The sequence below is a fragment of the Aulonocara stuartgranti genome (genome assembly GCF_965226115.1).
Source record: "Aulonocara stuartgranti genome assembly, chromosome: 15".
NCBI classification, from domain to species: Eukaryota; Metazoa; Chordata; class Actinopteri; order Cichliformes; family Cichlidae; genus Aulonocara; species Aulonocara stuartgranti.
In genome coordinates, this window is record NC_138951.1 from 11,886,015 (window position 1) to 11,908,348 (window position 22,334).

General features: G+C 40.9%; 1 protein-coding gene across 7 annotated transcripts in view; it reads right to left on the reverse strand.

Moving 5' to 3' along the window:
* utrn (utrophin) overlaps positions 1-22,334 on the reverse strand; it is a gene marked incomplete at its 3' end in the record, with an annotated part of 194,758 nt that overhangs the window by 159,485 nt on the left and 12,939 nt on the right. For 6 of the 7 annotated variants that reach the window (XM_082506782.1, XM_082506783.1, XM_082506784.1 and 3 more), the window contains 14 exons: positions 14,695-14,756; positions 13,340-13,432; positions 12,114-12,191; positions 10,594-10,686; positions 9,801-9,973; positions 8,128-8,243; positions 7,340-7,506; positions 4,121-4,351; positions 2,883-3,064; positions 2,249-2,399; positions 1,869-1,988; positions 1,570-1,671; positions 1,213-1,320; positions 869-1,048 (listed from right to left, as the gene is read on the reverse strand). In XM_082506782.1, coding sequence (XP_082362908.1) covers positions 869-1,048; positions 1,213-1,320; positions 1,570-1,671; positions 1,869-1,988; positions 2,249-2,399; positions 2,883-3,064; positions 4,121-4,351; positions 7,340-7,506; positions 8,128-8,243; positions 9,801-9,973; positions 10,594-10,686; positions 12,114-12,191; positions 13,340-13,432; positions 14,695-14,756 — 1,856 coding nt within the window. Of the gene's footprint in view, positions 1-868; positions 1,049-1,212; positions 1,321-1,569; positions 1,672-1,868; positions 1,989-2,248; positions 2,400-2,882; positions 3,065-4,120; positions 4,352-7,339; positions 7,507-8,127; positions 8,244-9,800; positions 9,974-10,593; positions 10,687-12,113; positions 12,192-13,339; positions 13,433-14,694; positions 14,757-21,259; positions 21,400-22,334 lie in introns of those variants that run through there. The other variant, XM_082506785.1, reaches the window with a different exon arrangement.

A 22,334-nucleotide genomic window follows, 5' to 3' on the forward strand; every position in this document is an offset into this window, starting at 1 on the left:
TCAGGACAATAACCCCCAAACACACCTCCAGCCTGTGTAAGGGCTATTTGACCAAGAAGAAGAGTGATGGATTGCTGCGCCAGATGGCCTCCACAGTCACCTGACTTAAACCCAATCGAGATGGTTTGGGATGAGATGGAGCACAGAGTAAAGGCAAAAGGTCCAACAAGTGCTCAGCATCTCTGGGAACTCCTTCAAGACTGTTGCAAAACCATTTTAGATGACGACCTCGTGAAGCTCATCGAGAAAATGCCAAGAGTGCGCAAAGTTGTAATCAAAGCAAAGGGTGGCTGTTTTGAAAAATCTAAAATCTAAAACATGTTTTTTTAGTTACTTCACACTTTTTTTGTTTACTACATAATTCTATGTGTGTTCATTCATAGTTTTGATGCCTTCGGTGAGAATCTACAATGTAAATAGTCAAGAAAATAAAGAAAAAATATTCAATGAGAAGGTAGGAACAAACCTTTGACTGGTAGTGTATACAAAGCATTTTTTTTAAATAAAGATGCTTGCAATGCCGAGCAGTTGGGCAGTGTGGACAGTTTTGAAAGACACTGCTTTCATTTTTATTTTTAACCATGTTTTGATCTAATCTTAGACTCTGTTGTGGCTTAACCTCATTTGTAAAGTTTCAAACTAACGCAAATGAAGGCAACTGCACTTGAGACCATGACCTTGATGACTGAGAACCTACACAGACAACAAGCATGAGTTTTACTTCAATCAAGAGGTCCATCATTAGCACATTAACACATATTATATATGATGACTCCCTTGCAAAAATGGTGAAACAGTAAATGCTCATACATTTGAAGCATTAACCATGTGAGAATCATGTTTTACCACCTGAGATAGAGTCACACACCTGAAACGAGCAGTCTTCTAACTTCTGCACCAAGCTGTCCCATCGCTGTGTCAGCTCCTCTGTGTCTGCCTCGATCTTCGCTCCTGCCTCAGGACTTCGCAGCAGCTGAATCACATCCTGTCCTGCATCAGACAGCTTGTCCAGAGCCCTCCTTTTCTTTTCCATGTCTTCCTTTAAAATCTATAAGAGCGGAAGACAAAAAAATTAAGTAAATACATAAAGATGGAAAGGTCATTCATTACAGTGAAAGCTGTACTGACATTTACAACGCCAGAAATTCAAATTTGCAACATATTTTTCCAGAGTAAATGCCAACAACCAAAACAAACAGGCGTAATACTTACAGCTAACTGGCGCACGTTCATATTGATTTCAGCGGAGTCTTTAAAGTTGCTCGTCTTTACTTCATTCAAGGCCTCCTCTTTTTCAACCAACCATATACTAAACAAGCTCTGCAGAGAAGTAAAAAATGTATTGTAATTACACACAGAGACTCGTGCCTGGGTTAATCTGTTTTTATTTTAAAAAGTCTGATGCTTTTCATCCCAAGTGGAGACACAAGTGATTCATTTTTTAAATCATCTCAATACAGTTTAATTTTTCTCTCCTGAAGTAGTTTGTTATAAATGTGCATTTAAACAGGAGGGAAGAAAAACCTGTGCAAGATATGAATGTACTGCATAAGGACATAAATATGTTACCTGGTCTGATAGAAGCTGTTGCCAAACCATAAAGACTTCCTGCAACTTGTGCCACCTTTCCTCAGTCCAGCGGCACACGGCTCCCCAACGTTCACCCAAAGACTGAATTCAAGATGAACAAAAAATGAATGAAAGCAGTAGCTCATTAATGACAAAGCATTTTATACTCAAGTGCATCCACATAAGGAAGCAATTAAAAGATACTGAACACAAATTCGTATGTTCTGAACATAATGGAAGAAAACTATTTGATAAATGACAAATTGCTGGCCAATCAGCTTCAAAGCCTGAAAACTTACTTGTAATTGCTCCTCCAGGGCAGCAGTGGCACTCTCACCGCTATTCTCATCCACCACAACCACCATGTGTGTTAAAGAATTGACCTTTACTTGCTCCGCCTCCAAGTCATTCTGGAGTTCCTGTGCAGGAACACAAACAACGAATTCAGTCATATGTTGCAATTAACTAAGCAGGCAGAGAAGCTACTCAGCCTTATCGTGACTCATGAAAGATTACAATCAAACGGGAAGGAGTGATCACAAGACCAGCCTGTTTTAGAGCAAGAGCTGCATGCATCCACTGGCACTTTTTTGGCATTTTACTTGACACTGTCAACAATGAAGCATTTACCCATGCAAAAGTGTTTTAATATTAAGTGTTAACGGTAAACTGTCCTCACTTTGTGTTGCTCTATCTGTTCTTTATAGGCCTCCATGTCCTTTGCTGCTGGCTGTGTCTCTATCCTCCTGATTCGCTCCTCTGTCTGTGTCAGCCAGTCAGAAAGCTGCTGCAGCTGCTGCTGCTGAAGATCCATCAGGACTTCATGGAGCCTGGAGAGAAAGAAAGCGAAGGCAGAAGGGTAGTAAAGTGAGCACATAAAGGTAGAAAGGATATGTAAGCCATAAATTTCATAAACTTTAGGACTAAGATTTAACTGCAACAACACAGGAAGACAAACGCTGTGGCTAAAAAAGCTCAGGGTCAACAAATGTAGCGTACATCATGAACACAACTTGTGTGCAGTTTGTGTGTGTGTGTGTCGTAAACCTTGATGACACAAGCTGAGAGTGCAAATCGTAAGACCTTGGGTGGCTCAACGCTCAGCATGTGTCATGTCTGGCAACTTGCACCCCTGTCCATTCTTTACAGCACAAACTGATGGCTTGATAACACTGCACACTAGACCATAAAATGTTCAGGTTTATAGTCATATTTGTCCTGAAATAGAAATGTCCTTTACCTGTTTCTGAGATGAATCAGTAAGGGACATTTAAACAACTCCAGAAGACCAATTCAGGTATGTCTCTGTTTACCTGGCCTGACGGTCCATGCTTTCCACTCTAAGAGCCTCCCAGCGGGCATTGAGGAGGGTCATCTGTTCCTGGATTTCATCTTCTTCCTCATCTGTTAGGTTGCCTTGAGCAATCAGTTGGTTACCCGCTTGCAGCACATAACCCACACTGCTCTGACGCGCTGTCAGTTTCATCATAAATGTCTTGAAAGGAAAGAGTAGTAAGTGGTTACAATTTTAAACAATAAACAGAAAAATCTCTGTCTATGAAACAGTTTGCATCCTGGGAACATGAACACGCAGCACTCATAATAAGGCCTTTATAATCTGAGCCTGTTTGTTAGCACTTGGCAGACACATGCTAACATCTGGATGCGCTTCTGTCATTAGCTTTAATGTTAATAATGCCCTGCAGAAGTACTGAGCAGTACCGTAGCACCCTCATATTTAAGTGCTGCTGTAGCAACAACACAAAGCGTGAGCACAAATCGAGGGGTGGGCTGTCAATTAGCAAACCAAAGCCATCCAAAACAAAAAGAAGCGTAAAAGGTTTGAAGAAGAAATGCAAAAGCTAATGTTTGGTTGTTTTTATTTCATTGTAGCTGTGGAGAAGCCAGTGAACTGAGTTGCTGTCCATTACAGGGAGCTCTCTGGATGAGTAAGCATTTTCAACTGCGCCTCTAACGCCTTTGTTTTTTGACTAAGCTTTACTGGCGAAACTGGAGTAAGTCAGGGAAACAAGGCCGAAACAAACTGGATTGATTTTTGTAGACTTTCTGAAAAGCCTGGCTGTTAACGCAGCTTTCAATCCTGTTGCTTTCTGTCTCCATAGCAGATTTCAGCTTTGACCTGGATTCCAGGCATTCAACTTCACAAATATTCACAGTTCAGCCGAGGGAATCCAGCCAAAGCCCCTTTACACACATGCACCGAGAGAGACGATGTAACTAAGCCTTGTCGAGCAAGGAAGTAAGCTGTGGGCCAGGGCACCATGGAGTGCAGTGTGTCACTGTTAGCCATGGAATTCCTGCCATTCTCAACATGTTAAAGGCATGCACTGCTGTTTGTGGGAGGCCTCTGTCTGTGGGATACTTTTCTCAGTCTCTCTGGAGAGCGACAGCCTAAATGTGTCACCAGTTATTGTAAAATTGATGCTCCTGAATGTGACGTCTCAGTCCAATCCATTTTTGTTTTTTTACTGTTTCAGAACTGACAAATGAATTCCAAAAAGAAAATAACAGCACTGTTGTGTCTTCTTACCTCATGTGTGTGAAACTGCTCTTTCACTTCTTCCACATCGTCCGAGACGTCGTCCTGACCCTGTAGATCATCCTCAGCCATCAGCAGCCAAGTCAGAACCTCCTCTAGCGTAGTCTGGTAGGTGTCAAGGTCCCCCTCCAGCAGGCCGCCCTTCATCTCACCCTCTGTCTCCGTCATGGTGCTGGGGGTCTCGGGCCGGGGACTGCTGCCTGCCTCCTCTGTCTGTACAGTCTAAGAAACATTAGGCAAGGTTTGACCAAGTTATAAACAAGATCATTACTTAATAAGTAGGAAAATAATACTGAAAGCAGTACAACACTTGATTGAAAGAACTGGCTTATATTTTGTAAGTATACAGGCCAAAGTGTACAGTAAAAATAAAAAGGAAGGTTTTTTTGTTTTTTTAATTTCCCAATGTGCCACATTCATAAGACCAAGACGCCTATGAAACATAACAAGTCGAAGCAAGACTTTGGTTTGTCTTCTGTGCTCATCTGCACACATCAGCTGGCAAGTTTTAAAATAGACCCAGACATCTAGAAGGGGGTTGTGCTGCTCTTGAGCACGCAGTGCGACCTGCCCTGTTCAGCAAAGGGGGAAAAAAAAGAAAGACTGCAAGCCAATTATGGGATGGTGGGAAGTGGGCAGGTCAAATCTTATTTTGGGAACAGCAGTAAGTCTGAAACAGCATTAACCAAGATAAAGTTGGATGTGCAGTGCAGAAGGACTGGGAAAATTACATTAAGTCTACACTTTAAAAGAAGAAGCAGCAGTCTCCATCAACTTTACCAACCTTTATCAAACTGAACCATCACTAAAAAAAAACCTACACTTCAACAAAATCAACACCTTTATAACCGACTGCACAGACAAAACTATTCCAGGCTTCTAGTTTTGTAAAGAAACGGCTCAAAGGTGCTCAACAAATCTGAATGAAGCTGAACTCCAGATAAAATCTCCACAATGGCAGTGAAAGATGGCAGAAATGGTAATGGGTGTGCAGTAACAAATCAAACAGACTTTTGTTTTCCAGGCTGAAATTATACAGTGGTAATGCCTGTGCAACAAACTCAGGAAAGGTCACCTGCTGAAAATATTCAATGACCTTTTGGATATTTTTGGAATAAGTGACAAAAGAACTGTAAGCCCTTATGTTACATCAATGAGGGCTGGCAAAGAAGGGCGACAGGGAGAGAAATAAAGAGGAGAGAGAGTGAGAGAGAAGGGAAAACTGCAGCCTTGCTGCATTTATTGAGTTGAATGGCTGTAAAATAGCTGTGGTCTGGCTCAACAGAACACTTTATTATCACTACATGATTTGCTCAACTGTCTATGCATTCATCGCGTTTACAGTTGTAGCCGCAGAGCATGTAATTCGCTACCACACACCAGCAGCTCTCTAATTATCAATGATATTACAAAAGGAAGGCGATCGTGGGAGATCTCTCAGTATGTTTCAAAGTATCATCAATACCGAAAACTACTCTCATAACAAATACGATTAAAATTATGAATGTAAAAGAAAAGTGGGAAACCATATTGAAGTTATGAAATACAAAGAGCCCTTTATTTTAACTACACTCAGTCTCCCAGCAGCAACAGTATTACACATTGGTTCCTATGCAGAGAGGAAGCGAGCCAGGAAAGTAAACCCTTTGTTGGACCAATCAGAACACTATTTTAAAAAAAGACTGTTCCAGGACTCATTCCAGGGGCGTGTGAAGTATGTGCCCATGGGCAATAAAACAACCTAAGAGGTGGTTTGGGGGTTTTCTGACTTTTGACCAAAAAACAAAAAACCCTCTTAAATGAGAGATGCCCCAGAGCTATATGTGATTGACCAATCCAGCAAGCTGGGAGGGGATGAAAAGCTAACAAGACGAAAATGCATACTTAACTTTTAATTAATGTCAGCAAACTGCTTTTCAAAACACAAAGATTAAAAACTAATAATAATAATTATAATAATAAAGTACCTGGAGTTGTCAAATCACAGTTAACAGGATAAAGCAAATTATAAACAGATTCCAATCACTAGTTTGTGAAATGCTGAAGAAAAACTACTGAATTCACGGTGACACTGCACTGCACTGCACCCCGACTTTAATGTTGTAACAACCTTTTCCTTTTCTCTCAGTTATCTGCACTCCCATTCTCACCAATTTACTCCCCTATTTCCTTCCATCCTTTTACAGCTCTGCGCTTCCACCATCCAGCTCGGCCTGTTGGATAATGTCAGAGGGGTGAGTCATGGCTCTGCTCCCCATTTCTCTGCGCTTGCTGCGCCTTTCATGAGCGGTGCCGGAGAGAATGAAGGAGGCTGCTTTTTCAGAGTGACTCACTGTATCTGGCAACATACAATAAGACACTATTCCTTATGACAATATTCCTCATGCTTGCACGTAGCAACATCTGCTGCCTTCAAACTAAACATGATGATCAGAAATGGAGCACAGCAGCAAAGCAAAAGCTGGAGCTGTTCAGTTTTTGCAACTCAAGATTTTCAGTTGTTTAAAAAAAAAAAAAAAAAAAAGGAGCTGGACTATCATTCCTGCATTCATAGAAAAGAAAAAAAAGATAACAGTTGTTTATATCATCATAGTTCATCAAGGTTCAGACAGGCAACGTCTGGAGATAATATAGCAATAACCAGCTACTTTGAAGCACCTTCAGGGATTCTTGTTTTATGATCATAAGATAAAACAAGGAGGTAAATTCCTTCTCTGTAGACTGACGTGAGGTCAAAGAAACAGTGAATGGTACTAGCTTACTTAAACACAAAGATCCACCATCTCTGAGCCACTCAGAAAGTTCTTGCTCTTAAAGAGGGCTTCTTTTTTTCCCCTCTCCGCTGTGCCAAGTGCTCAAAGAGATTTGTTGATTTGCTGGGCTTCGCCCTCTAAAGTTGTAGCATCTTAATAATATTAATTGCCTTGAGGGACCGCTGATGTGAACGGGTGCTACATAATTGAAGCTGTTTGACTGAAATGCATGCAGGGCCCGTTTCTGAAACTGGATCTGGTTTGAGTTTTGATTTTGCTAAACTCCAAATTTACATTCTTTGAAACTTATGAGTGTTTTGCTCTGAAAAATACTTTCTCAATTTCTTTTTATGTTTAGGTCAAACCTGACATGTCCAACACCTCTGCCCTAAACCTAATAGCTTGTCTTGCACCTTCCTGTTCCTACATGTCACGACAGCTCTACTCTAGATTTTACCTGGGCACCGAGTCCTGGACCTGAGTCTTCTGACTCCACTTTATATTTGCGTGGGAGGGTCTCCACTTCTTTGATGGCCTCCATGCTCACGTCTTTAGGCAGCACGGCAAAAAGCGATGTTATATACATGAGGATGGACTTCTTATCTGGTACTTGCACTGCCACGTCTGTGAATGATAAAGAGAGCAAGACGGCGTTAGGGAGAGGGATTTAAGGCAGAAAGATCAGAGATACAAACTGTGCGTGACAGGCAGGAGGGAGAGAGTGGAGAGAGAAAGAGGGGAGGATACAGAGGTGAAAATTGCATGAGTAGAACAGAAGCGTGGCGCGATAGCCGTTAAGGGTGACAGAAGGAGATTAGATGGGAAGGACGGTGAGAGAGACAAACAAAATGCCAGGTTAAGACAAGATGTACTAATTAAATATGCTTTCAGTACAGGTCAGGAGTGACTGCTCCTCAGTCATGACATAAAAACAGGCGTCTGACTTGGACAGCTCAAGCAAGTAAGTAAGGGTCCAGCTTGTTACAGATGTTCAGCCAAAGCAACATCAAGATCCTTCTTCACTCTGAGCTTATCCAACTGCTGGCAGGACATGAAGGGAAGGTTTGTGAATGCAGACTGTATTTTACTATGTGGGAATTTTGGCCAGTAAGATTTATGTCAATCCATAGCCAGGTGCTATAAAAAGCAGATGCAGGTGCCAATTCTTAGACTTACATCTAAAAACATTCCTATAATATTTACCTGAGTCACAAATGTGCTCAGAATAGCTCGGAACAACAGTACCTTCAGGATCCAGCAGCTTCTCAATACCCAGCTGGTCTTTGGCGAAAGTGAAGGCGTGGTCCAGTCTCTGCACAGGGTTCATCGTGACCACCTTATCCCAGCTAAAAGCGTCTGGCCTGAAGTCACACACAGAACCGCACCAACACAGTTTTATATCATGGCTACTTTATACATCAGAAACTACAAACGTGCAGAAGCAGTGAAGAGCCTAGTGGCACAACTTCATCTGCTTTAAAGGTCAGAAGAGGTCAGAACTTGAGCAACACTTGAAGTAGAATGATGCAGACGAAATCCAAAACCTGAAGCCAGGTGCTGCTGACGTTTTCATCTTTTGAAAGCGCACACATGTTCAGAAACATATGCATTCTTCTGAGTGCAACATTGTTTTTTTTACCATTTCCCCCATAAAGACAACATTTGATGACCTCCCCTTTACCCGTAGTGATACGTTTTGAAACCTCAGTACATATCAATAAAGACGAGGTTTTATGACGATTAGAGTCGTTTCTGGGTTTTCCAAGGGTAGCTGCACACCCTGAGACAATTCAAAACTCGTTCTCTGTTTGCCAGGGGTAAAGATTTGATTTATTTTTTTGATAGTACATTGATTTTCTATACACCTAATGTAGAAACTAGCTCATAGATATCTGAAACATTTACAAACCCTGTGTATAGGCAAAGGTCTTCCCTGATCTGTGCATTGAGGCCAGCCGTGTGTGGAATGTCTTTAAACCCTAGCCCAAGGTCTAAACCAACACTGGACTGTATGTGTGTGTGTTCATGTCACTAGTAAGAACAAGGGGTTACAAGAAAGGGGGAAACACCCCAGACAATTCTTTCCCTCTTTCTTTTACGCACACACACACGCACACACATGCAAACAGTGACATGGCAGGTGTAAACGAACACGCTAAGCAGTATCAACACACCCTGCAGGCGCCGACCTATCAACCTGATCTTCACCCACATGTACAGCTTGGGTATCCTCACAGCATCTCTCTCTCTCTCTCTCATATACATGCACAAAAAAGGTCCTAAACTTTTTTTTTAATGTCCTTGATTTCTTCACAACTTTGTATCTAAAGGGTACATGCCATACTACGTTAACTTCAACAGTAAATTCACCTCACAGCAACACATACTACAACAGAAGGCTGCTGCACGCTTGCAAGTGTGGAAAACAATGCAATCACGCAAAAATTGGTCATCAATATAATTTAGACTTAATGTAACAAAACACAATTGCATGACCTGGACTTGCAGGCTTTTACCTACGATGAGTATTATATATGTATATAATGTTCGTTTTGAGAATAAAGCTGAGATCTGGGGATTAAAGTTGTCATTTCAAGTCAGGCAACTGCCACAGCTGCTATACTCTTTACAAAATGCTATGTGAAGTTGAGTTACAACATGAGACAACTTTATCAGCGATCTTATTGCATCTTGTGATACAACATACATCCTCTCTGCAGCACAAGGCTGTGACCATCAGTATCTGTGCTGACTCCTCCAAGTCTGCGTGTTTCTTTTTACTTTATTCTTAAAACGAACAGCTACATATTTTTTTTCTTAATGTGGTCCCAATGCTCCTTTGTTTGTACCAGTCAGGTAATAGCAGTATGTCCACACTTATTGCTAAAGTACCTGCTGAGCGTCCCCATATTCCTCACCTGAAGTGGTGAAGTATGCCGTTTAGAGCTAGGCCATCCACCCAGCTGGTGGTGAAATTCAACACATTGATTTGCGGGTAAGAGCGGGTGCACTGTCGTACCCAACTCAGTAAGAGCTTTTCACTGTTGGTCTGCTGTAGGTTGGACATAACATCCTTCATGACGTCTTTCACCTAAAGAGAGACATGTACATTGAAAGAGGAGTTTTAATGTGGATGATTAATGAAGAGCAAAAACCTGTACGCCCACATTTTGATACAAAACAGTAGTTTCTATATTCTGGCTGAATAGATCACTTCTCCTTGTATTGAAAGTCAGCAGAATCATTGTATTGATTCTCTTATTAGCAGGTGGGCACATTGAATAGGAGCATCAGCAATGAAAACCTCTTTCTCAATAACTCTATGCACATTAAATAAGCCATTTTTTTTATCCTAAAAGGATAAGGATTCCTGTAGTTATAAAATATAATGCAGTTAATAAAACCGACACCATGTCTAACACCCAAACAAAGACAAAAAAAATGCACGTGGCATCTGTTACATTAACTAACAATAATGAAAGTAATGAAAAACAAATGTTGAAAAAAAAAAATGGTAAGGTTCAAACCTTATGAAAGAACCTCATGAGCCGTTTTACGCCAGCAGGTTGAGCACACAAAGCACTGGATGATATACATGTTTACATGCATACACGCATGTGTGAACATCAATACTGATTTTCCATCATCTGTTTTTTTGATCCCAGGGTTAGCAAACAGAAGTGTGTATGTGTGTGCGTGCACCCTGCTCACCTGCCAATGAAGGATAATACTCCAGATGAGGCCCAAGGTCAGCTTGTGGTTCCCATCCACAATATCTGTCCCTCCTATGTTTACCAGATCCACCTGAAAGGACGACAGACCAAGTTGTTAAAAATATCACAAGCAACCAAATAAACATTTCTGATTTCTACTTTCTGAGCTTGCAGGTTATTAACGTTCAAATATATGGAAATGTGTTCTTATGGGGAACATATTAATCCTAAAAATTGAAGCTATTGCTCTGAAATACTTCTACTGAGTGACTTGAAGAAATTAATCAGCTTTCCCAAAGATATCTGTGGGACCATAAAAAGCTTGCTGCGAGTCGTTATGCTCAGTAACACTCGGCAGAACCTTTAAACACACTTGCTGAGTAAAACCAGAGGAGCTCTCCTTTGAAATGGGATTCAAGTTTTCTTATGCAGCTGAGTAATATTACTTTACATCTTAATGAGCCATCAGTGTTAAAGCTGAACACTTCCACCCAGTCAACTGTCTCCACAAAGCAGATTATGCCACCCTAATTACAGCCTCCCAGTGGTGAAGTGAGGTCTGCAGGTTCATCAGACATGTATCATATGAACTAAGGCCAAGTGTGAACTGATTATATATAAATATTGTGGAGAGGATCAAGGCACAGGGTGGAACATGAGGTCATGTGTCTGGTCAAGTTATGAAGTGTCCTTTCTTGTTCTATGCAGAGCTGGCCTCTGACCCATCTAGTACCAATTAGCCTCATGCTGCCACACCATTACTTCTCCACATCATGAAACAAAGCCTCACATATGCATCAGAGCAGACACGCACAAATACAGTCATCACCCACTCCAAAACTCGCAGTATTGTCTCCTGAAGTACCCTCCATCCGAAAAATAATAATAATAATAATAACATGAACTGACTAAATCCAATTGCAGAGTTGTGTCTTCCATGGGAAAATTTTTAATTGTTTTCAAATATGTTTCCACTGTTCAGGCTTGTGGAAACTTTGGCCAGTTGACACTTATTTTGCCTCTTGCAAGAGTGAAAGCAGCAGGATTTGCATGCAAACTTCAGTCTCTGCTGCTTCCCATGAGTCTGCCCTGCCCCTTATCTCCCACTGCTGAGGTCAAGGCATTATGACCAACTGTTGTACACAGAAAGTAGGAGGGGGGATGATGAAATGAAGCAGCGAAGGAGGCAGAAGGACAAAGAAAAATACACAAGAAAATGACTTGTGTATGAAATGAATTCAGAGGCCACAGGAGATTAAGGAGTTTTGTATAATTAGAGGAAGAGTTACTGGTTTGAATCAAAAACAGTGCAACCATGACTGTAAATGTGCAGTGTGGACATAGGGTTTGGGAGTTTCTACTTCAACAAAATACAACATGACATCATTTCACAGTTTAATATAGCTCCTTATTTCTGATTATCTTATGAGGCTGAAATGAAACAGACTCTTCTTTAACGGCACGTGGCAGAAAATGACAAATGCACAACAGTTTTGCCACCAAACAGGAAGTACTCACATTGTTTTGATGTAGGACTTGAAGTACTTTGTTGACGTTGTTCAGAGAGTGCACTCTGGTGGAACCTCGCTCTTTGCTCTGAGGAAGAGGAAATGCAGCATAAATCAGCTGACACGTTCACGGTTCACCAGCCAATCAAGGCTAAAAATCATGCAAGTCAACAGTTTTGGCTCTCGTTTCCTGTAACTCATTTATTCAAATGAGTTTCTGCGGGTTAATAAATAAATAAATATATTCTCATTTGCGAACAAGTCACCTTGACGACTTGTTCCCCAACTTCAAGCCAAAGCTTGGGGGTTAAATGTAGATAAGGTATGCCATCACTCCACACAGTGTTTCACACCATACATTATCACAGCTATTACGCTCTCAGCAGCGTCCACAAGAACTTATGGAAAGAATGGCTCGGTGAATGGCTGCCAACTGCTAATCCCTTTTAAGTCTTCACATACGTCAACCACTCATTAGCACCCAATTATAGAATTAGTATTCTGGTATCAGTGAAAAAGCCTTTGTGCACATGTGTGTGCCAACATATATGGCACAAAGACAGTTGGCACTCAATATACGGCTGCAGGTGTTAGAAATATGATATGCTGCTGAAGGGTGGTACAGAAAAAAAGAAAAAGAAAGAAAAGAAAACAGTAAAATTTAAATTGCATATACAAGCACAAAGCCAGTCATAGAGGACATGCATATCTTTAGTCTCCTTTCCCATAGTACTTCTTTATCCATTATGCCAACCTCTTTTTGAATAAAGTTTTAGGTGAGTAAAGTGATAGTTTGCTGAAAGCTGCAGAAATTCAAATAACATAACATGTATTTACCAAAATTAAATAAGAAATAACATAAGCGTAAAATACGTGTTTTAATTTAGGAAGCAAAAGCCAAGCACGGCACTCCAGAGTGGCTCAGATGTTTACATTAGATTTAACCTGTGTGTTTACATCACATCGTGCATGTGCTTGTACTGGCATGACTTTCACTTAAGAGGAGGAGGAAAGGGGGGAAAAGAAACAAAACAAAACACTGCACTACTATAATTTGACTGCATGCACTGCCAAACCTTTCATGAGCATTTCTGCGGCTTGAACGTGCCTCCTTGAAATCAAATCTCGAACTTCATGCATTCAAACAGCAAACTTTTTTAAAATGTCAAATTTGAATAAAAACAACAACAAAAAAAAAAGTCTCACGAATGTTAATGTACGTATACAAAAACCCACCAGGACACTGCCAGTGAGACCCTCCAGAAGGTCCAGCAGCTTCCTCCCGTCTCTCAAATCGGTGAACATGTCTTTGATGGGCGTCTTCCCTGTCTGGAAACATCACAATTTCTGCATTAGATTTATCATAAGACTGGATTAGAACAGTCAATACCAGTGATAAGAGGCCCTGAGTGTGGCTGTAGCTTTGGAGAGACAGGCATTTACATTTAATTCAAACACTTCAAGCGTCACTGAGAATAACCTCACATGTCACAGTGTTATGCAGAAAGAAGAAGAGAAAGTTTGGCACATTGTAACAACCAGTGTTAAAAGGCACAGACAGTCAACAAATCTGAAACTATCCAAATGAAACAAGTGTAAGAATGAAACTCAAAGTATTTAGGAGAAAACAGTGTGAGGACAGTAATTAGCTCAGGTAGACCAACTAGAAAAAAAAAAAAAAAATCAGCCAAAAATATTTAATATCATTCTCTGATTGTTGTTTTATAAGAATAAAAAATATATACAAGGACCACACACATAGACTATTAACGCTCTGACATAAACTAAAAGACATTAACATTAACCTTTTTTAATTTATTATTTAGTTTTTAGCTTAAGAAATAATAGAAACAATAGTATGGCAGCGCTGGTATCATGGATGGGTCTTGAGGTCACTGTGCCCCCTGAGCTTTAGTCTAATGATGCAGCTTGGTAATGAAAAGGTTAAACACCCACTTCGCTGATAAGTCGCTGCAGCTCAAGTTCAAGTTAATTATTCAGTTAACAGTTGTTTAGAAGACTAACTCTGGAGCAGGTCTATGCAGGTCAGACTGTGGGAAGTACCCCTCATGTCTCTTTAGCACAAGAAAGATGTCATCCATCAGTTTGTGCAGCTGCACTGTATGGAAAAAAAAATACTGGGCCACACCTGTTAATCTTCAGTCTCATTGGTGTATAAAATCAAGCACCTAGACATCCAGTCTATCTTTAAAAACTTTTGTGCAAGAATGGTCATTTAAAGAGCTCACTGCATTTGAGTGTAGTACTGTAACAGGAAGTCAACATTACTCGGCTCACTGTGAAATTTTTCTCTCCCAGATATTCCACGATCAACTGGAAGTGGTATTATTGCAAAGAGGAAGTGTTTAGGAACCACACAGCAACACGGACAACGTCAATTTACAGAGTGGGATTGCTGAGTGCTTAGTCACATAGTACGAAAAAGATGCAAATGCTCTGCTGACTCACTAACTGCAGATTTAACATTTTACAACATTATTAGGCAGATGAAGATATTTTTGTACTATGAGGAAAAAAGGAGAGTGCTTGACATCCATTTGAAAATGTTTGGCTCTAATGTTTCACATTACCTTGGAGAATTGTGCATTTATCCATTTGGTGAACGTTTTCTTCTGCACTGCGTCGTGCTCATCTGTGCAGGAAAAGAACAAAGAAGAAGAATTGATTGTCAAGAACATGAACAGGTGGATCAAAAGTGACGTCAGGTACAGTCAGCCTTTTAAAAGAAGCAGCGAACATTGTTACAACTTGATGTCCATTTCCACCTGGTTTTCCAGGGAGCGACTTGATCTCGGCACAAATTAACTTACACTGATGAGGTAAATGGTAATTACAGCCTGAGGCTTTTTGACTTAAAAGCATCCCGATCAATGTGGCTGGAACATCAGAAAATTACCAGAACAAAATGAGGGGTATTTTAAACGTGCGTACCAAATGTCAACAGGTGCACGGTGTGACAAGTAAAGCCAACAAACCTTTTTGCACATGTGCGCACACCCTTGTCCATTTATAATGTTCCCCTGAATCCAACTGTACAAATATTTCACATTCTCTTCCCACTTGACTCCCTCCCTTCCTGCGCCTCCTTTATTCTCTCCAACATGGCTCTCTAATAAGGCCTCATTGTGTGACAGGCAGAGGGTCAGCTGCTTTGATGTGCCAGGGCGATGGCTGGCTCCTGTAATGGATCAGAGTAGCTCGCACAAAGCCTTGGACTTCTCTTGAGAATTGATTTCAGTTTTACTTAGGCTTCTTTCTAATGTGCCGTTTCTATGAACTCTAAAATAACTAATCCATTGCGTTCTCAGTCAATTTCAGTGTAACCACCAAGGAAACGGGTAAAAAGACGTATTCACATCTGCCTCAAAACACTCTGGCTGAGGTCTTGATCAGACTGTAATCTAAGGTTAGGAAAGCTGTTAAAGTGCCTTATGTGTGTGGGGGTCAGGTCAACCAGCAGCTGTGCAAAGCACCATGAAGTGAACAAAAGGTTAACATCACCAGCCTCAGCACTGGTTGGCTTCTCTGTTTGGGATGTGTAGAGTGTGTGTGTTTGTGTAGCGGCTGGCTGGGTGACAAACTGCATAAAAACAAGTGCATGGTAAGAGTAGAGTAGAAGCAGGTGAAACAGGTGAACAGGTGACGGGACTGGATAAACAGTGGTAGCAGAGAGGGTTTCTCCTCTGACTTTCCCCAAATCAGTGATCTAAAAGACCTTAAAGACCAAATACATAAGGGCAGATGAGGGAAATGGACAATAGTTTTATAATATACATTTCTTCAGAAATGCCACAGGAAAGGACGAGGTAGCAAGAGACTAGTAAGCGTATGAGGAAACAGGCAACTGGCTAGGTTAGATTTTGAGGTGGGGACCAAACCAGAAGAGGCTTGTTGCCTAGACTGGTATACGCTTGAACTTTGCTATCTTTGTGTCATTGCCTTTAGTGCATCGAATCACAGACTGCTATAGAAACACCTCCCGAGTGTTGGTTGAACCCTCTTCCATATAAATTTGAGGCAGGAAAAAAAAAAAAAAACGCTTGGGGTTTCTTTACTTTTTTGTATTATTCTTAAAGAAAAGACAGCTGATGGAAGGGTTTAATGAAGATGATGACAGAAAAAGGATACATGAGACAAAGAAGGTTTCATGTTGAAAAACAAAATGACAAAATGGTTGGCAAAGACCACGAGCCATAACACGGCACCCAGTAACAGATGATGATCAATTACAGTAGATAACTTACAGGTGGTTAAACATGTTCTGACAAGGAGAACAGACAAGGAAAGGGATGAAAGAAAAAATAGGTGGACCACCAGACAAAAACAATGCTGGGGGGGGGCAAGCAGAGTGGGCCAAAAATACTAGAGAAAGGCAGCCAAAAGGGGAGGAATCACTGGCAAGAACATTGAGAAAATAGCTCACAAGGAGCAAAGACAGGTATGCTTTCAACACAATATCAATTTTCCTTTTATAAAAAGGCCCATGCACAGGCCTCCTGTTCTTACAGCGTTATTGGCACCCTGTAGAGGCCCCTGGGGAGAGGGTCCCTTGGGGTTCAGGTCTCCTAGGCTCTCTACCTTACCATCTTCATAGGACAATACACTCGATTCATACACAATGCTCCCCCTCAATCTGTCTGCTGCTCCTACTCGCTGCAGCACAGGAATGCCTCGCTGCAGGATAGATCAAAGTAGGCAGCAGGCTGTGTGTGTGAGAAAGTGTGTTCAAGAGTGTGTTTGTATGAGCAACACAAGAAAAAGCAATTTAATAAAAAAGGGGAGTATGCACAAGTTTACAACTTTACATTACACATGTACACCGATGCCAGTTTTCTCATTTGTAGCTAGTCACAGCATCACATACACAATTCAGCTACAGTCCTATTTGTGCAAGGCAGGTATTATGCTTGATTGTGGACACAAACATTCCTTTTACACTCTTCTAGTGTCCCCGAAGCACACGTGCACACTCAGTGTGTTGCAATGTACAGCTTGTGCAACAACTCTTGCAATGACATCTTGTTTAGGTCATTTAAAAATTGTACTTTTATTTTTATATTTTGTTTAATTGGGCCAGAGCCATAAGTGTTTGCTCTAATCAGCTGGGAGGCTTCAAGTTTAAGCTTCGCTTCATTGTAAGTTGATGTGATACGAACATCCAGTGTGACAAAAATAATTCAGCACAAATTCTTGTATCTGTTAAGGAGCTGAATTTAAAACCTGCTATTACAAACATGACTGTTTAATCCGGTCTTTAAGTGATGACGTGATGGAGGCATAAACATTAAAGACTTATGTTCTACATATGGTGCTTTCTATTGACAATACACCAACAATAGCATAGAATAGACATGCTAGACATAGAATAAATAGAATAAATATACAATATTGACTTTTTGTTACGCTTTAAATAATCTGCTTAACACATCAGTCAAATCTTTTGCACTTTCTCTTGTTGCTCAGTGAGTAACCGACCCTTTTATCCATCAATGAATCAAGCTTTTACTAGGGCTGCAAAGACTCATTGAGTAAATTGAATAACTAATGAAAAAACCACAACGCAAATATTTTTGCTTTGATGCTTCATTAACCCATGACTCTGCAGCACTCAGCTGTCACTATGCAAGTATTTTAGCGTGGCTAGTTTACGTCTACACACAGCAAAAAGCAAAGAGGCCGAGCTGTTTTCACGACTGTGAGCTCAGGTGGAGTGAATAAACATTTCTTCTAGTGTTCAAAACAGCAGCGCTTGTCACTGTAATCACCATAAAAAAAGTTTACTGGGAAAAAGCTAGTGAGCGTCCTTAATCAAATCAAACCACCTGTTCAGCAAGCTCCAGTGTCAAGGAAAAACAAACATTGTAGCTGCTCCCATCAACCGCTGTTGGTTTTACACTGAAAAATGTACAAAAAGCCGCAGAAGTTTAAAATAGAAGCGCATGTGGGCAGATGAACTGGTAACTTAGTCAAATATCGTGTTTAAATCACGCAGCTTGCTAAAAGCTGACAGCAGCCGTCCCACTTTCTATTGCAGTGATACCTGCAGCAAGCAGGGGTGAGTCTAAAAGTGGGACATGGGGTGTACTAGACCCTATTTAGCTCAAAGCTTTAGTAACATTATTTATCAGATTTAGATTAAAGGAATATATAAATAAATTATTATGATAATTAAATTATAATATTTTATTGCAGGCCAGTAAAACTCTGAGCCACTTACCTGAGGCAGTTAGGTTGGACACTGATTTATTATTAACATTAATTATTAACATCTACACCATCAGAACGTGCATTTCTGCAGCAGGAAATTTCGCATCAAATTAAAGCTCAGAGAATGCTCATATGCACCTTTAAAGGTTTACACACTTCAATATGCACATAAACACACCAAAGCTTCCTGCTAATGTAGGAAAGCCTTCAAAGAAGACAGCGCAAAGCCTCGTTTTAGGTTCTATTTAAACATTGTTTTATATGCCATTACTGCATTTGTGATTACTTTTTTTATGCACTTATGTTTGCGCTTAAAAACTACTTTTAAATTTAGCATCCAAATATAGTTTTTAAACTATTAAAACACTGAAATTTCTCAAATAGAAACTGATTAGCTTATTTTTAACATTTTTATTATTGTTTATTAATGTGACACAATTATTTCTTGTTTCAGTATCTTTTACCAGGTCCTCGTCCAATCAGTTTGGAAACTTTCACTTCACTTATTCATGTAATCTGCTTTGACACATTCTATCAACCAAATGAGGAGAAGTAAATATACAGCACAAGCACAGTGAAGAAAGGAATTACATGCACATTCCTTCACGGAGAAAAATATTCCAGCCTTGCCAAACAGTCAACATACGTCTAATAACTGAGTCATACATAAACACATCAGTCTAAGTCTGTATATGCTTTGCACAGACAGTACTGTTATATAGTATTGAGAAACAAGTGATTGTTTTGTTTTTGTTTGTTTGTTTTGGGGGGGGGGGGGGGTTGCCAGCAGTCAAAAAATGAAGTAATGATTACATCAGGAGGAGTAATCTCGAGTTCAGCAGAGTGATCCAACTCATACTCTCAACACATGGTATGCATGGGTGTGCACCCACACCACAGCTTAAGACCAAAGTGTTGTGTTTCATCCTGTTTGCAGAATGACAACAACCAAGGTGATAAATTCTAAAAAAACTCAAACCCACTTTACAGTTCACACCTATTTCTGTCCAGAGTAACAACTTTGTTACAATTACAGTAGGAATTCTTGAGTTATGTTCAAAGCATGTTTCATGAAGTCAGTGACCTTTGATGCACAAATTCTAATCAGTTCACTCTTTGAACCTGATGTGATAACACAAGTTTATTTTTCCTGAAATTTGGCCAAGATCCATCAAGCTGCCAAACTGCAATCATTTCCCTAACTGCTGGATAACAGCACGTTAATTAAAGTTTAAACAGTGCTGACAAACCTGAGAAAAAGAATCACAAACACACCTGAAAAACATAATATAACATAAATGTTCAAGGAGCAAAAGAAGAAGGAAAAAAATTAACAGAAGCACACGTTTCTCAAAGCAGCCAGCTGGGAACACAAGAGCAGACACATAAAATATACAGCCCCGGTCTCCCCCTCGCTCTCACAGGTGGAGAGAGCCTGTGACCGCAAAGTAGAGAAAAACGGGGAAAACTATGTGGAAAGCACTGAGGTGAGAAATCAAACAAACCATCAGGGTTTCCACGACAGCACCACACAGTAAACACACGGGAGCTCGGAGCTTTTCCAAACAGAGATATTTACAAAGTTTGCCACACCAGTGAGCAGCTGTTACCTCTAACTAATTCATACCCAGCAGCTAAAATCTTAGCCCAAGGTTTTCCCAGTTCGCCGTTTCAGCGAACGGCTTAAAATGCATGTTCGACCGATGAATGAGCACGGCTAACACGTCAACAATACAGCTCCTGCATTAGCTGAAGTGTCTGGAAAAGTAAATGAAAGAAAAACAACAAACTAGCATGAGTGTGGCTACACCAAAAATAATGAGACTGAATGCGTGCCTTTCTCAGGTCATTGGTGAAGCATTAAACTGAGCTCTTGGCTTGGCTGCTACACAGCTCACAAAAAAAAAAAAAAAAAGCATCACATGCTGAACTTCACCTTGATGGCTCCTTGGAAGAAGCCTTGGCTACGGACTGTCCTGTCAGGAGAGCACCACCCACGGTTGAATGAAAGGCGCTAATCCGTATACAGGAAATACACACAATCCTACAACAATCACGCTCATACAAGGATACTGCTCAGTCTGACTCAAAGTGTGCTGGCAGACGTGTATTACTTTGAATCTGTAGGTTTAGAGGAATGAATAGAATTCCTATAATTTCCTATGCATTCCTCCTCCCTACCCCACTAGTCACTTGTCTAAGCTTGCCCCAGCCCATACAGCTTTGTTGACACTCTACCCTTGCCAAGATCTGGGAATTTGCAAGGAAAACACTCATAACGTCCAAATGGATTAACCCATATCCCCACTTACATTCTTCAAAACACCCCCATGGTCTGCAGAGGTGCGTGTAATTAGGGCTGAGCAGAAACAGTGAGGTGAGAGGGCACGGGGCTTTGGGGAAGTCAGGCCAGGGTGACGAATTTTGTTCAACAAGCCGGATCACCCCACACACGGCAGAGATTTAACAAGAGCAGTATAAATCGCCTGTGCTGCTTGTAAAAGTGAGGGAAAGAGAAAAAATATAATAAATGCAGTGAAGGAATGTGAAGGAACTCGAACTGGTTTTAACTCCACATGCCCAATTTACAACAGTCCAAATATAGCTTGTATTTTTCTATGCTTGTTCAGATATGTTCAGTTTTTCAGTAGAAATAAAAAGAAATGTCCAAAAACTGACCTTTGGTAAACCCCACCAGTATCTTTGGCGCATTTAACAAAGTGCATGAGAGAAGAAAAACAGAAAAAAGACAGTTTGAGAAAACAAAATCTCTCGTTTCATGGCACACTCTCCTTTTAATCCAGCCACCCCATATCTTGCGCCTACACCTTGATCAGATTGCAAGAACACTAAAAATATGCACGATTTAAAACCAAGGTCCTAGCTGCCACCAAACTACAAGCGCGCACACCTGTCAAAAGTTCCTACCTCTAAGACTGAGTCCATGCTGAGCCATCTTTTACCAGAGGCCACCGTAATGCTCAACATAAGAACCAACAGAAGTCAAGTAAAGAGCCGGAGGAGATAGTCCAAGAGTATCTGCGCAAAGAAGAATTCGATATTCCTGCCTCCCTCTTCTTGTCTCTCCCATGTGTCTGTCACTCCTTGACCACAGAGAGAGGAACAGATCGCAAGAATGCAGCAACAGAGAGAAAAAGGAGAGGGGAGGGAAACAGGGACGCTGTCAGGGAAAGGGAAAGTGGTTGGAGCAGAGCGAAACAGGACAGGGCAAGCCAAGGGTAGGGAGTCATGATGCATCGTGTGATAGGGGGCGAACACAGATGAACGCTGTTCGGCACCATTCCAGCATGCGATGGGACAGAATGCAAGTTTGAGGAAAACAAAGGCAAAAATCGGCATGTCAGACAGAGATTGGCACACAAACATAGATGCAACACGGGATTATGGAGTAGGCGATGCGGTGGGGCAGAGGCGTTGACTTTCCTATCTGCATTTGCTGGAAGTCTACACAACTCAAACTAAGGTTGGAAAGGAATTCACAACCAACTTTAACACAACACAGAGGAGCTGGAGTGAAAGAAATGTAAACGCTTAACTCAATTATGTGTAAATGTTGGCAATCTTTACTCCAGTTTTATCAAGAGGTGGTGCAAGCTCTGCAGTGCAATTTGCAGAGCTTCGTGTAGTTACTTTTTCAGTAGAGTATGAGTGTTTTGTGGATGTGACAAAATGAGACATCACACTCTCTTCCATTGTGCAGATAAATCACAACACGACTGCTGATCAGCAGTCTTCTGCTGCGTGATGGTTGACTGGCTAGATAAGGAGCCATAAAACCCAGGGATGATCAACTATCTCATTCACACAAAGAAAAAGTATGCACATCACGACTAAAATATGACAGAAAGAGAGAAGTTGTATAAAAATCACAAGGAGGAAAAGAAAAAGAATCGATCAATTGATCAAAGTCATGGGTAACGTTCACAATTACGCTCCTTCGGCTATGAAAAACAGAATCAATGCCGGTGTGTTTAGTCTGCTT